At 36.3% G+C, this 17,002-nt stretch overlaps 1 protein-coding gene across 1 annotated transcript; it reads right to left on the minus strand.

Annotated features, from left to right (window-relative positions):
• Nucleotides 1-14,033: 14,033 nt before the first annotated feature.
• LOC143549154 (uncharacterized) lies at nucleotides 14,034-16,847 on the minus strand. Its single transcript, XM_077040365.1, has 3 exons — nucleotides 16,800-16,847; nucleotides 14,391-15,327; nucleotides 14,034-14,357 (listed from the first exon to the last, which is right to left on the minus strand). Exons 1-3 carry the CDS (start codon nucleotides 16,845-16,847, stop codon nucleotides 14,140-14,142), a joined length of 1,203 nt encoding a protein of 400 aa, XP_076896480.1. The 3' UTR covers nucleotides 14,034-14,139.
• Nucleotides 16,848-17,002: the final 155 nt, after the last annotated feature.

Consider the following 17,002-nt stretch of genomic DNA (forward strand, 5'->3'; position numbering starts at 1 on the left):
ATTAAGTTTTTCAAGCCCTTTGGTTGCAAATGTTTTCTGTTGAACACTAGAGATTATTTGAACAAGTTTCAAACAAAATCACTAGACTGTTTCTTTGTTGGATATTCTACTCACTCAAAGGCATACAAGGTATATGTTAAAGATCACATGAGTGTAATAGAATCATCTGACATCATTTTTAATGAGAACCAATTCAATACAGTCAATGCTGCAGCATGGCTATTTGATCATGAGAAGTTAATAAGGTCTTTCAAGATTTATTCTGAAGACTTTGATGACTCATTCTACAAGACCAGTGTAATAGAAGAGAAGAAAAAGAAGACATTGGACTTGGAAGAATTATGGAAAAAGGTTGCTGGTAAAGAAAAGGAGTATACTTTTGTGAAGAATTCCTCAAGTAACATCAATGAACAAGATCATACTGTGAACAATCAAGACAGTACAGAGGTACAGAATGATCAAGTTCAGAATGAGGGTGACACAAGCAACCAGGCAAGTGGAGAAGAGGCTGTAACTACAGCAAAATTTCAAGATCTTTTTCAAAGATTGAACATAGAAAACAATGGTGCATCTACTTCAGGACAACATAATGATGAAGCACCAGAGTTTCATGATGCAGAAACTGATTTGATCATTGAAGAACCTGAACTCAATGAAACAAATCTTGACACAAATTTGTCTACAAATATGATTATACAAACTCCTTCTATGGAAAAGAATCATCATTCTGAAAACATCATTGGTGATTTGCATGAAAGAGTTACAAAAAGTCATTATGAGATAGCAAATATCTGTCTTTACTCTTGTTTTCTATCACAAATAAAGCCAAAGAACATTGCTCAAGCATTAAAAGACAATAGCTGGGTGGAAGCAATGCAAGAGGAATTGGCACAGTTTAGAGATCTACATGTATGGGATCTTGTGGATAAGCCTTATGACAGATATGCAATTGGAACCAAGTGGGTTTTTAGAAACCAAAGGGATGAAAGGGGTTTGGTGATTAAGAACAAGGCTAGACTAGTAGCACTAGGATGTTTTCAAGAAGAAGGGACAGACTTTGAGGAAGTTTTTGCACCAGTTGCAAGACTGGAAGCTATAAGAATTTTTCTTGCATATGCTGCCTCAAAGAACATTAGAGTATTCCAGCTTGATGTTAAGTCTGCATTCCTAAATGGAAAGATAGATGAAGAGGTGTATGTAGCTCAACCTCCAGGTTTTGAGGATCCAATGTATCCAAACAGGGTATATAAGCTAAACAAAGCCCTTTATGGACTACACCAGGCTCCTAGAGCATGGTATGATGAGCTGTCAAACCATCTTCTTGAAAATGGTTTTCTAAGGGGAGCCATTGACAAGACACTCTTCTACAAAAGAAAGGGACAAGATTTGCTGCTACTACAAGTCTATGTTGATGATATCATCTTTGGGTCAACCAATGAACAAATGTGTTTGGAGTTTGAAGGGGTGATGAAATCCAAGTACAACATGAGCTCTATGGGAGAAATGAACTTCTTTCTGGGACTGCAAGTTCAATAGAAGGCTGAAGGGATCTTCATTCACCAAACTAAATATGTGCAGGACATTTTGAACAAGTTCAACTGTCATGAATACAAAACGGCTTCAACTCCAATGGAAACCAAAGAAAAGATGATTGTTGATGAAAAGGGGGAGCCAGTAGATGAACATGAATACAGAGCCAAGATTGGATCCCTGATATATCTTACTGCAACAAGACCAGACATCATGTTTGCTGTATGTGTGTGTGCAAGATTCCAATCAAGTCCAAAAGTCTTCCACATGAATGCTGTTAAAAGAATATTCAGATATTTGAATGGAAGACCAGACTTAGGAATTTTGTATCCTAAGAACCAAGTTTTTGATCTGATTGCCTACACTGACAGTGATTATGATGGCTGTAATATGAGCAGAAAGTCAACCTCAGGTGGATGTCAGTTTTTGGGAGAAAGACTAGTGTCATGGCAATGCAAGAAGCAGACTACAGTATCAATCTCCACTGCAGAAGCTGAGTATGTTGCTGCATCTGCCTACTGTGCACAAGTTCTGTGGATTCAAAATCAGATGCTGGATTATGGTTTGAATTTTCTGAACACCCCTATTCTCATTGATAATACTACTGCATACTTTACTGTTAAAAACCCTGCTCAACATTCTAAAACTAAGCACATTGAAATCAGACATCAGTTCATTAGAGATTGCAGTGAAAAAGGTTTGATTGAAAAGCAAAGAGTTAATACAAGTGACAATTTGGCTGACCTATTCACCAAACAACTTGACAGAACCAGGTTCAACATTCTTTTGAAAGCCCTGGGAATGATCAACTCTGATGAAATCTGATTAAGGATGTGTGCTTGGTTGTGTAACTCTATGTGCTAACTGATTATTTTGTTAGAGGTCACACATACTGAATGTTTAGGAGAATGTGTTTGAGTATGTTATTGAATATGTTAACTGTTGTGTGATTTAACTGACTATGTGTGAAAAGTTGATTGATTACTTTGACATGTTTGGTTGAATGCATGTTTGCATATTTGTCAGTTGATGTGCATTTATGATGTTAAGATAGGTAGTCATGTTATGAATTATCTGTTTAACTGCTTATCTGATATCATTGCTTAATTGCTTGAATATGTGCTTTATCTGATCTTCTGATGTTATTAAGATAGGTTAGACTTTGAATGCTAGTGCTGTCTGCTTGTCTTGATGATATCATGTTTGATTAAGGTTTGAATAAGTTGCAACTGTTTATGTCAAAATGTGTTTTATGTCAAAATTAAGTGATAAAATGAATTTTGCATAAATACTCTATTTTGAAACAAAACATGATCATGTTGTTAATGGTGCAGAGATATGATAAGATTATTCAGTTCAAGCTTTAAAGAAGCTTAAAAAGAAGGATTTTTAATGAAAAGTCTCAAACAATTATTTTTGTTGAAAACTATGTTATTTGCACAGTTGGAAGGACATGCACTTGTGTATGTTTGGTCCTTAAGTCTTTGCAGATTCAAAGGATAGCCATTGACTTGAAATCTGAATGCATTTGGGGCAATTATGACTTGTTTCTTATTCCTTCACTTAAAACTATGTCAATAGCTCTAATTCTGACAGGACATATATTCACATGTATGTTTGGTCCTGTTGACCACTTGTGGTCAAACAGGATAACCATTAACCTGCCAAGTTAAGAGATATTGGAGTGATTGAATATTAAACTGTTTTTATATGGAAAATGATAGTACATTGACTACTTAGCCAATCATATGGATTTAATAGGCTAAAAGGACCATAGTATAGTCCTTAACATGTATGGTTGCTTTCCCATGATAATGTAAAATCCAAGGTGATATAAACATAATGAATATGCTAATCCTTATGTGGAGATACATAGTTGTCTTTGCATGTCTCAAGATAAATCTCTCCAAATGATAGGCAGAAAAGTGATTACCCAGTCATAGACAAGCCTGTTGTTATTTGGTCAACCCAAAAATGAAACATCTTTATATATGACACAGAACATGCTTTAAGAAAAGTTGAGAAAATATCAAAAACAAGGGGAAGAATAAATAAATCAACCAAAAGTTGATAAGTGTTTTAAATATTTTATAAAACAAGAGGGTAAAACTAAGAACTACAAAGATGTTGACATAATCTGTCTCATCTTGAATGAAAGGCATGTTATTCAACTATAAGTCCAACGTTCAACCTCTATCTATGTTTGAAAATCAAAAATACAAAAAGATCTAATAAGTTCTGTCATACAAAAACAAGTTTTTGACCAAATACAGGAGGTTGGAGTCAAATTGGGGTGATATGGGGAAAGCCAAATAAGCCTTGAGAAGAGATATGAGGCATCATAGAACAGTTTTGACCATTAATGCATTATGCTCTTAATTGAACCTTAAGCATATCACCAAAGAGATGAAACTCATGCTAAGTTTATACCTGCTGTTAACCTATCTATGTTGTCATAATAATGCTGAGAATGAAGTATTGAGAAAGCTACTTACTCAATATGATCCCATTCTTGAGATCTTTTCAGAAAAAGTAGAAACTGTTTTGAAGTGACAAACAACTGAAATTTGATCTCTAAATGCACCATTTGCTCTTAAACTGTGATCTTTAAAGATAAATTTGTTTTATTAAGTGGTTTAAGTCATAAAGAGTTGCATTTTGCTTAAAATAGGTTGAATATGTAAGTTCGGGCAAGCTTTGATGTTTTATAGCTTTCCCGGGCACAAACTGTTTGAATATGTATTTTCGGGTAATGTTTAATGTTTTGTAACCTTTCCGAGTACAAAACAGTTGATTATGTGTGCATTGTGAGTTTTATTATTGTATTAGGAGAGTTTGCTCCTGGGGAAGAGCTCTCCCCGGGTGGCCGTTCTTTTGTATGTATGAATGTATGTATGAGTGTTCTTCATGACAATCATTCAGTTAATGAAATCATACTACTACATCTATCTATTGTGTTTCGATTACATACAACTGTTCATCGTACTTTATTGATTATTGTTAATCGAAACGAACTCTCCACATCCGTCCATTATTATCGTTGAAAAGTGAATACGTATTACGATCCTAACCCGGATCCGAGCTTCACCGTTAATACCGATTATTCACGCTTCCGCACCGGGGCTCGGTTCTCACAATTGGTATCAGAGCTTTAAAGTTTTATAACCTTTCCGGGCAAGCTTAGCCATTTGTGACTAAGTTTATGATTTTCGGGCATGCTTTAAAGTGTTTACACTTTCCGGGTAGAGTACACTGGTTTACTCATTTCCCGAGCAAGCTTGAATTCTTGAGATGATTATGTCATTCCAAGCAAACTTTGTGAACTTAAGTTAGTACACCGAGTAAGCTTTGTGATGTGTGTGAATACGAAGTTAGGAAAGATTTGTTAACCTTTCCAGGCACACTTAGATATTGTTATTTAATTTTGTCATTCTTGGGTATGATTTGATATGTTGAAACCCCTTGAGTAAGGGCATACCTGATGTTTGAATATGTGTTCCCTAGTAAGCTTATGGCTAACTTAGGTGTTTTCGGGCAAGCTATTTGAAATTGAATATTTAACTGACTATGTGTTTTAATTTCATGAATAGCATGCTCTGTGATATTTGTGCTTATGTTTTCTTTGAAATTACAAGTGTTTTCGGGTAAAATTTGTTTTTCGGGCACACTTTATATTTCGGGTACACTTTGTTCCCTCAATATACTTGGTAATTTCAAAAATATGACTTTCCGAGTACACTTATTGCTAAGAGTTCTTTCGGGCACACTTTGTATATATGGATGGTCATTCAGGTATAATTTGTATAAAAAGAATGTTCGAGCACACTAACATTATGAAGGTTTGATGTGCGAAAAAATATATATAAATAAAACACAAGTCGCAACTAAGCTTTAAAAACCAAACAATCTATCCTAGTTCACACAAACGGCAAGTGTACCGGTCGCGTATAGCACAGATGAGGAAAGTCCGGATATCGAACTCGAAGACACGTGAATTCGTTTATAATTACGAAACTCTAACCAAGACTCACCAAAATATTTAATTGATTTATTTTAGAATTTATTTAACTACTTAACTTAACTAAATGAAAACTTTTGACAAAACTTTGAAAACTTTGGTTTAAATTCAATGAATAAAGACGTCTACCTAGGAATGAATCATGTTGATATAAATAACAAGACAACGGATTGAAAATATTCATGACACCGGTTATAAAAGATGACACAACTAAAACTTGTTTAAGAAAGTCAAATTACCTCTCAGTCTCTCTAACAATCTCTAACTTATTTTAGTTGATTTTAAAGAATAAACCGGAAAAACAATTATTAACGTGTTCAAATGACGACTCTCCTCTAGGTCTCGTCGACACACTATCCTAATGGAGACAAATACCATGTCACCAAGGATAGAGGAACAATTTAACTTAACCCAAATTAAACCAACTAATTGTACATAAACACTCAAACTTGACAAGACAAAAACCCGCTCTCGCGCGGTCTTAATTCTAACAAGTAAAAGCAACGAGACAATATTACTTCTTATCACCTCTAGGTCTCAAAGAAGGTGCATTTTAACTGATTTTAGATGATTTATATTACCCACTTATCCCTACGGTTGTACACCCCGCAAATAAACCCTTAACACCAAGTCAAGAGTCTAACAAGCAATCAATTAATCAAAACTAATTCAATTAACTAATGCAAGAGGATTATAAGTAATAAAACATAAAACACAGCCATCACACACAATCTAATTTATGGTTTAGTTAAACTTTACATCAATAATTCAAGTCTTGAACATTAACAATCCATTATACAAGTCTAAACTACTCAACAATCATCTATCCTAGGTAGAACAAGCAAGTTTAGCTACTCATAGATTTTGGACAGCCATGTATACTTAAGAAAAACATCACAAACATCATCATAAACATAATCAAACTCATTCAAGATTCAAACACAATCAATCACAAGTCAAACTATCAATCAATTGCAAAACAATTCAAAGCAAAAGACCAATTCAACAAAGTTAGGGTTCTTGAACAAAAACCAAAGTTTAAGGATGATTACTTAAGATGTATGACTGAGATTTATGATGTATAAGGTCCCTAGCAGCTGCACAAGATCACCCCGAGCCTCCTTCTTCTTCCTCTAGCCTCCACAGCCGCCACAGCCGCCGTTTTTTTTCTTTTTTTCTTCCTGCTACAGTAGCTGCGATCGGAACCTGCTGCCAAGTTAGGGTTTTCTTTTGAATTCTGGATTAGGGCTGGCTAATGGCTGATACTTCCAATAATTAACTTCATATAATATTATAAAAGGCTTCTAAGATGTGGGCTTGGGTCGGGCCTTGACTTATAGGTTTGAAAGTTGACCAATTAAGCCCCTAAACTCTTCAATTTTAACTCTTTTTTCCACCAAACCTCATAACCTACAAGTAAACAATCAACTTTGTAAAATCAAGCATAAACAAACCATAAAACTTAATAATTAAACTAAAAAGCAATTAAAACATGATAAAAAATGATACGGAAAGTAAATGTGTTTTACAACACATCAACGTTGCTCGGGCACACTATGTTTTCGAGTATGCTTGATTGAATATGTTCTTTAGTATGATAAACTGAATATGATTATTTTTGATAGGGTTTATGCTAGTCTAAGTTGCTTAATTTGAATTTAGGAAATGTAATTTGGGGATCTTAATTGATTCCAGTATGAACGATTATTCGTTATTTTATACTTGATTATTTGCCTTGTGATTAATTTCTTAAGAGATCTAGTATTTCGGGTAAGCTTTCATCACTATGTCTTAACTTTAAATTGTTAAACTTGACCAAGCATGGTAAGTAAGGATCGGGCAAACCTTGTAAATTTTAGTTGAAAATGTTTTCGAGCAAGGTTTGATATTATGTGTTTCGGGTAAGCTTTGTAAGTTGAAGTATACCGAGTAAGCTTTGAAAAGATTAATTACGAGTAAGGTTTTGATAAACTTAAATGGTAATAAATGTTTTTAATATATCAAGTGGATAATGTTACTGGTTGACAGCTAATAATTCACAAAACGACAATAAGCATTTAAAACCCACTTTCAAAAGGTATATAAGAGGGAGTTAGCCAAATTTTCAACATTATTTTCTCTCTCTCTCTCTCTCTCCTTCCACTACAAATCCTTACACCCAAAGAAACCTAACCGACCTATCGCATTCAAAATTAATCCAAACCCTAACTTTTATCAGCCCTCTAATTCCGACTCGGTAAGCAGCAATAATATGTATTTCGAACACGATTAGACTATAATGGGCTTTGATTATGTATCTGAATACTAATGCTCTGTTTATGTGTTTAGGTTATTAATTTGTCGAAGAACAGGTTCTTGAAGATTTCTCTCTTTCTTCTTCATTTTTATAACTTGAAATTATCTAAAGTACTGAACTTTATGACTAATTTCACTTTGAATATGTGTGTTTGTGTGATTCAGATATGGAAGACGATGAGCCAAAGTAATTCTTTGAAAAGAAGCATAGTATGTGTGCACTTTTGCAAGTCACACCTGACAACGAGCCGGTGGCACCGATGATCAGATGGATGGATCGATCAAATGTCAACTTTGCCCTTACTGAAAATCCTGTCATCTACAGAAATCACTCACTGGATTTCTGGAGATCAGCAGAACTGATAGAAGATATAAATGGGAAAAGGATTGAGGCAACAGTTGCTGGTCAGGAGATACATGTGACTGAGAGGATGATAAGAAGATGTCTAAGGTTGAATGATGATGATCATAACCATATAGACTTTGATACTGCACACCTGATGAAAATATTTGAAGAAACCATGGGTTATCAGGGGACTGTGCATGATGGACAGTTTCAAAAGGGGATGTTCCCAATGATGTATAGATTCTTGATACATCATGTGATACAGGGGTTTGCTCCAAGGAAGGGGTCATGGACTTTGATGAGTCATGATCTTGCAAACGCCACTTTGGGTATCATGTATGATCTACCCTTTAACTTTTCAAAGATGATCTTTAATGGTCTGGTATCAAACTTGAACAAGGCAGAGAAGGATAGATTTTTGCAGTATCCAAGGTTCTTACAAATAATCTTTAACCTTGAATTTCAAGATCTACCAACCATTGGTATCACCCACCTACTCCAAAACCCTGACAATTACAAGAGAATATATAATCCGGGTGTGGCCAATTGATTTAATGTAGAAATTCCTTTTGAGATTCTACCCTGGCTCCTAAACCATGATTTGGAGATAATGCATGTGCCGGAGTTAAGCTCAGAGGATGAAGGAGGAGATGATAGTGTGAGTGATGATGATGGTGATTCTGATAATGATGATGATAATGTTGACGGAGATGGAGATGGAGGAGGAGCTGGTTTAGCAATGGAGGTTGTTGCACTCGAACATGGGGAGCAGATTGAACAAATTGACCAACCTATTCCAATACCACCACACATTGACCAACCCATTATTCCTTCACCACCACAAACTCCACCACATCTTAACACTCAATCCCCACCTCAAACCCTACCCTTGAGCCAACCAGAAACATCTATATTACCACAGACACCACCAACACATAGCCCAACCCATACTGATCCAATCATTTCTAGCACACCTCATACACAATCATCACCACCATCCAGATTTCAAACCTACACAATAACCCAAGAACAGCCTGATTATGAACCTTTTTCCACATCACCACCTACTTCACCACCAATTGATAGTGATCCTCTAACCTTGTTAAAAGAAAATGTCGAGTTGAAAAGAAGAGTGGAGGAGGTCACAGATGAAAATGTTATGTTAAGGAAAAGGAATGAAGAGGTGACTGAGGAAAATGTAATGTTTTTATGGAGATTGGTTAAAGCTAAAATGAATATTCAAACCCTGGAGCAGGAGGTTGAGAAGACCTCAGCTGCCTCAAAACAGGGGGAGAATGTATATGTACCAAATGTCTCTGTCTCTGATGTAAATATGGAGGAAAATGTAACAGTTGTTGAAACTGTGGATGCATTGAATATGATTCTAAATGTGTATGGTGATGGAGAGGAGAGCAGTGAGGAAAGGAGGATTGATGATGCTGATTATGAAGGTGATATGTCTGAAGTTGAAGAACAAGATTATGATTATGATGATGAAAGGAGAAATGAAAGGAGGTATGAGGAGAATGTTGAAAAAGGGGATGAAATTGAAAAGATGAATATTGATGAACAGATTGAGACTGTGGAAAGAATTAAAGAGATCAATATAGAAGGAAATGTGGCTATTACTGATGTGGCCACTGAAATTCCCACTGACATTGCTACTGATGTCTTGACTGACATTCAGACAGATGTAGAGAATGAAGAAATTATAGATGAAAATGCTGCTACTGAGGAACTTGTAAACACTGAACAAGAAACTGATCAAGAAGCAAGTTCCAAGAGAGTAGAGCATGACTAAGAACTGGAAGCACTTTACGAAGAAATTGATAATTTCCCTCCAAAAAGTCCTCCTGAAACTGAAGAAGAACTAAAGAAGAGGATGGATAGGGAAAGGCCAAAGTCACTGAAGAAGAGCATGTTAAGGCATATCCTGAAAAGGACATTCTATTCAAAAAAGATGCTGCTGCCTTAGAAGAGCAAGAAATAATTATAAAAGAGTCTATGGAAAGGGAGAAAATTGCCTAATCCTTAACTCCTGAAGAGATGGCAGAGCAGGAGATTCTGATCAACCAAGCTAATCTGGCAAAAGAAATATTTGAAGAAGTGGAGGATCAGGAGATGATTGAGGATCTGATTTATATGAGCAGAGCTGAGGAAGTTGATAATTCCCTAGCTATGGTGGTTAACAAATTCCAATCTCAATGTCAACTACCAGAAATTGCTGAACCAACCAACATGAATACTGGTCTGATTCATGAAGAAGAAATTGGTGAGTCCATTGCTTCAATGGCTACCAAGAAATGGGCTGAGCAAGTAAGGGAAGATCTAAGGAAGAACCCTACTGACAGCTGGTCAGAAAGGGTGAATGTTACTGAATCCCAAAGACTAGAAACCCTTCAATAAAAGAGAGAAAGACTTTCTAAACTACATGAAGAATTTGCTGAGAAAGTCAACAGATTTGCCAAAATCTATCAGAGAAGAAAGAGAGCAGCTGAGCAAACTGAACATAAAAACAAATATTTTGTTGAAACTCCTGATGATGAAGCAAGTCCCATAAAGGCAACTCCTTTGCAAACTCTAAGGCCAGATGAACTTGTGCAAGGTGTCCCTGATGTACCAACTAGAGATGAACCAGATCATCCAGCTTCTGATGAACCAAAGATAGATGCCATGAATGATCTAACTGAAGAAGAGGATGACTCTGAGGACTTTGATGATGACAATGATGATAACCCTGAGAATGATGAAGGGAAAGTTGGTACATCTGCTAATGTTATGTCCCCTCAAGTAGAAATGACTGACGAGCATAGGGCAAACATTGAGCTGAGTATGAAGGAAGCCAAAAGGCTGATGGAACAAAAGAGTAAAGATGCCAAGAAATACAGAGATTATCTAAGAAGGCACAACTACTCTGAAAAAGATTTGACACATTTTACTTTTGATCAACTCCAAGATCTTTATAACAGTGAAAGAGAAGAAGTGATTAAGAAAGCTGTTAGAGAAAATGAAGAAATTGAAAAGATGGAGGAGTTGAAGAAAAAGTTTGGAGGAATGTGTGGTTATCAACTGGAAAGAGGCATGAAGCCTGAAATAGTGGAGAATTTATCCAGAGAATCAGTGGTGGACCAATATAACAAGCTGAAAAGAAAAGAAAAATCAAAAAGGGTCAAACTTGAGAGCTCTAAGCAGGCTGAAACAACTGATGAACTACCAGTCAAGAGAAGGAGGATTCAGACTGTAAGGGAGAAAGAAAAAGATCAACTCAAAACTGTTGAAATCCCTATTCCTCAACAAGAAGAACCTGAGTCTGAAGATGAGACATTTCTGCCTTGGGAAAATGAAGAAATGATTAGCATCCTGAGAAATATAATGATAAATCAGAGAGGGATGACAGAAGCAGACTTCAATGTCTTAGAGAAAGAGGATTTAAAGACTCTTTTCTATCTTCAGAAGGCTGAATGGGAAAAGGCCTTAAGGGAGGGTGAGAATCCCATATATTATGTTGATGGTAGGTTTGTACCTGCTAGATCAGCAAACACTCCTGGAATGGCAAAAATGTTAGAAGAACTTAAGAAACATGGAGTGAATGTTGATGAACTTGCCAATCTAACTACTGAAATGGTAGAGGCTGTTTATGCGAAATTTTTCAATTTGGGACCTCAAAAGTCCAGGAAGTCCATTCCTTTCAGACTTCCATTTCATAAAAGATTTCCAAGAGGAGAAAGAGGTCAAGGAGGAAGAGGTGAATCTAGCAGCTCAGCACAACAGAGAGCTTCAAGACCACAGTCAAATGTGGATCTTCCAAGAGAGCTGTACTATGATTCAGTCACTGACACTCTCAAAGTGATTATGGAAAGCAGATTGTTTAGAGAGATTGTAGTGAGAAGTGACTTCCGTGAGTTTAATGAAGAACAACTGAGAAGGATGGCCTCTCTACACTTGAATGATTTTAGAGACAGAAACAGATCTGCAGGTAGACAAATGAATGATCTATCAAAATACCTGCATGAAGAGGCTGATAAAGGATTCCAATTCTTAAAAGTGAAGAGGACCTGGAAATTGGCTCAGACTCACAGTTCAAGGAGAGTGGAAAAGCTAAGAAGAATGGACATAGCCGAAAGAGACTATCGAATGAATGTCCGAGATCAGAATCCATTATCCAACATGAATGCCTGTATAAGTATGAGAAGAAGAATGAGTCGGCCCAACTACATAGTGTAGAAAAACATCATAATTGCTGAGATTGAATACAAAGAGAGTGCCGGTCACTTTTTGCTGAGAAACTATGATGGAAAGATATTGGGGATTATCAAGGATGATGAAGATCTGACATACTTGCATAATGAGGATCTCATGGATATAAGGGACATGCCTTTACAAGAAAATCACATTCATTACCAAGCCCTTAATATCTTCAAAATGAGAGCTGCCTCAGAGATAATTAACCGCAGACAAGCCGTTCACAATGCAAGAAGAAGATAAGATCACTAGAATAGGCTTTGTTTTGTAATGTCTTCGGACAGCTTTTGAATATGTAATTTGTTTATGTTCTTTGAATATGTAATTTGACTTTTTAATTTGATGTGTATTTTGGCTAAGTGTATGTAACCATAGAGTTGTTTTGGGTCAGCTGAGGTGTTCCAATCTAGGGGGAGATTGTTGGGTCAAGAAATTGACCTAAGGGAGATTGTTGAGTTAAAGATTTGACCTGAATAATTGGAATCTTCTCAACCTCCTCAGAATTCGCTAAGTAATGAATCCGGGCACACCTTGGAACTCCGAGCAAGCTTTTACTTAGCTGGGTACGATATCTTGCCTTTCGGGCAAGGTTTACTTCTAGTAGTCTTCTTTAGTGGAAATCCGAGCAAGGTTTGCAAATTGGTGTATTCCCGAGCAAGGTTCACTGTGTCAAGCAGGTTTGTTCTTCAAAGCCAAGTATGTTACTCTTCCTGGTAAGGTTTGGTTAACCAAGTCCAAGAAGCGAAGTGATTGGAAGACCGAGCAAGGTATTCATTAATAAGTATGGTCCAAGTATGCTTGATGATTTAATTGAATATCTCTAAGTTACATCGAGTAAGGTTCTGCTCAAGCAAGGTACAGTACTCCCGAGTACACTTTGCTAATAAGTTATTCTATGACAAAGAGCTGAACAGGACCATGGAAGAACAAGGTTGCTTGTAAGGATTTGTCGGGCAAAGTTTGATAAAGCCAATAAGTCTGAAGTATACCCAGTGAGTATTTTACTTGGTAAAATACTCTTCAAGTATAGTTTACCCGAAAACTGATTTCGAGTACACTTCTATGGTTACCAAGTCCAAAGGATGGCCGAGTACACTGCGTACTCGGAGTATGAAGAATGATGAAAAGCCTACCCAGAAGACTTGTTTACACTTAGTTCATTTTCTGATTATGTAATTTGAATATGTATGTACGTTTAGGGTTTCTAGAAGGAATGACAGCTGTCTTAGGTTGGCAGGCCTATAAATAGAATGATTAGGGCACGCCGCCAGACACGGAAGAAAGCACAAATAAGACAGATGCATTTATTGATAGAATATTCGTGTGTCGGCTGTCCTAGGATTCCTTAGAAACCCTAAATCGATTATCCTTTTGTATGATTAACTTTATATAAATTGAAATCTTTTGAGTGAATCCTGTGGTTTGTGCTTTCTACCTTTGATTATTAATTGCAACCGTATGTTTGCTATTGATTCCGACTTTTGTAAACGGTTGTCTTTCCAAATATAGTAACCCGTCATTAACTCTCTTGTCAACGCATTATTGTGTGAGTTATGACTTGATTCGTGTGAGATCCATCTGAATCGGGGGCCTGACAATGGTAGATAAAATAGCGGGAGGCCTTGGTATTTCGGATAACGCCGTTTGAGGAATTAGACCAAGCCTCTCATGTGTCACCAGGGTCGTCGTCAATGTAAGCATCGGGGTGCTAGTAGTAGGCGGCACCGCCGAGCGTTGTGACGTTGATTGACGTGTTGATGGAACCCCGATAATCACCCCAGCCCCCCTCAGAGACACGTGGCTTCTTTGATGGCTCACCAGTTGCCACCGCTTTTCCTTTCCTTTTTCTTTCAAGTTGAGCTTTAATGGTGGCAGCAAGAGCCGCATCAACTGCATCTTGTTGTTCTTTAAGAGCTGTTTCACCAGCTCCACCATTACCATCATTCCCATCACTATCACCATCATCATCTCCATTATCATTGTTCCCACCTTCTCCCCCTTCACGCTCGGAATCCGAATCATGGTGGATCCAGCGTTCATTAGGAGGACATTCATAATTCGGATTGATTATATGACCAATCATCCTTTTGTCCCTTGGCTTCTCCTTTCTATATGTCAACATTCGATGAACGGTGTCAGAAGTCATGTGTTCCTGATGAAGTACATCATTCACTATCGTCTGATCAATCACCAAGTTCGGGATTAAAGCTTGAATAATTAGCTGTAGGAAACGAGGGTACATAAAGAATTTCTTCGCCTGAAGAATTTGTTGAACTTGTTCCTTCAAGTGATCAAATACTAATTCTGAATAATTATACGGCTTGTTCAGAATCAAAGCAACAAAAGCCGACTGCAGACTCAATCTACACTCGTCAAAACCACCGCGACGGCCACTCATACATTGCAGTAGAACATGTAGCAGATACTTGTATTGTGCACACACTCCGTTCTTATTCAACATAGACCTTTGAATGTCTCCGTTATAATGCAAGCGTGTGAATAAGCCTCTAACCAATCCCCTATCAAATTCACTTTGGTAATCGTCATTATCATCGAATTGAAGTACTCGGCGAATGACTTCAACATCAATCGTAATTGGAGTTCGATTGATTGTAGATCTAATAGATTTATCTTCTTCAACATATTCAGCAGTGTTCCAAAACTGTCTGATAATACTTAGATACACTTTCGGTCTAGCAGTGATAGCATAGTGTATCTTTGATCGTCGTAAGAAAGTCAACATATCTCCAAATGTTTCCAAATCAGGTACATCTTGATCAACATAAGCACAAATGTTATGCTTTTTATCAAACGGTAGTAAGATCACTTCAGCTTGTTGTTCCTGTTGTGGTGGTTGATCCTGTGGAGGTTGTTCTGGTGGTGGTATTTTGTTATTCTTGATCAGCCATGTTTACTGAATAAATAAAAACGAATGTTAGAATATGTAAAATATATCACAATATATCAAGATACATCTAGATGGTGTAAATACAAGGTCAAAGCATATGTGTAGTCAATTTATTTACTCGTTTTAGACGATTTAAATTCTTTAATTAAATTAAATTGAATTTTTGAAGTTAATTTAATTAATAATATGAAATGTCATTCGTTAACTTCTCACTGATTCGTTACCATACTGTAACGAATCAGCGATTCGTTATCAAGTAAATTAGCTAACGAACTGAGCATAGCGAACTACTATTTAATTATGACGAACCAAGATCTAGTTCGTTATGTTTTAAGCGAACCACATCTGATTCGTGTAAAGTCTTATTCGCTTAGCTAGTTCGTGTAAGATCTTAACGAATTGGACACGAAACAGTCCCAATCGCTAAGACTAACGAATGGTCAAATAATTAGACTTTTTCTTTGACTCGCATAGTCAAGGTCAAAATCAGGATGAACAACAACAGTCAACATTATAAACCCAGATTTAATTAGGCCATAACTATCGTCGAAGCATCAAAATAATGAGCTCATTGAACTCGGAATCACACTCGTAAACGTAGATTGATGAGATTGAGACTCAACATCTAAATGTTCTTAGGCTTAAAAGAACCGACCATAAATGCCGATAACATGAACACATAATTAACCCAGCAAACAACAATCAAATGATGATTGAAGTCCACCAACGGTATCGGAACAACATTCCGATCATAATGATATCTAATTTATCTTGTTTATCAACACAGATTATGCATAGATAGGGTTTATAAACTCGGAAACCCTTAAACCCTTAAAAAACAATAATTTTTCTATCAAAGCACATCCATTTTAGACGAAAATTAGATCACAATGATCGTCTGTACCTTAGAAACCCTAATATGTCTTTGAAATGTCGAAATTTGGAGGTTGAGATTTCAGAGAAAAATTGAGCAGGGTTTCTTTAGAGTGAAGGAAGAAGACGAACAGTGTAAAGGACTATTCGTGCTTCTTGTCCTTTATAGTCTTGCACGCCACCCGAGGTACCTCTTGTACGAATCAGATGATTCGTTTAAATTAAAGTTAACGAATTGGCTGATTCGCTTGAATTAAAGTTAACGAATTAGCTGATTCGCTAACTCAATTCGTTACTTTAGTTTAGCGAATCGCTTCTTGATTCGTTAAATTAAAGGATAGCGAATCAAGACAAGATTCGTGTAATGATTCGTTAAATATGCATAACCAAGGGGATGATTCGTTACAGAGTGCGGAAGCGAATTAGATGAGCGAACTAGAAGCTAGTTCGCTAAAGAATCATCTCGTTCGTTATCCATAAATAACGAATTGGATTTTAACGAAATAAAATCTTTTATTTAATTTTAAATTAAATAATTAAATGAATTAAATAATTAAATAAATAAAACCTTAAATTAAATGAATTACCGAGAACCATTTTATCCCGATAACTAAATACCTTAAAACGCGTTTCATTTTTACGAAACATAACTTAAAATATGTAAATAATTTGTACAAAGAAGACGAAAATATTTTTGGTATTTTGTAAAAAATTAAAGAATGTATTTACAAAAGAATATCCGAACATTTAAAAATAGACAATCTTTTTGTGTTTTTCAATGATTTATCAA

The sequence above is a fragment of the Bidens hawaiensis genome, unplaced genomic scaffold (assembly GCF_021521415.1).
Source record: "Bidens hawaiensis isolate Kalapana, Puna unplaced genomic scaffold, B.hawaiensis_p1.1 tig00000001_1, whole genome shotgun sequence".
Lineage (NCBI taxonomy): Eukaryota > Viridiplantae > Streptophyta > Magnoliopsida > Asterales > Asteraceae > Bidens > Bidens hawaiensis.

Bases quoted from the DNA above. Each gene is read 5' to 3' on its own strand.
- LOC143549154 (XM_077040365.1), bottom strand. From the start codon at position 16,847: ATGAAACGCGTTTTAAGGTATTTAGTTATCGGGATAAAATGGTTCTCG. The intron at 15,328-16,799 runs GTAATTCATTTA...TGGCTGATCAAG, and splicing joins TCGGGATAAAATGGTTCTCG to AATAACAAAATACCACCACC. The intron at 14,358-14,390 runs GTGATAGTGATG...GTAATGGTGGAG, and splicing joins TGATAATGGAGATGATGATG to CTGGTGAAACAGCTCTTAAA.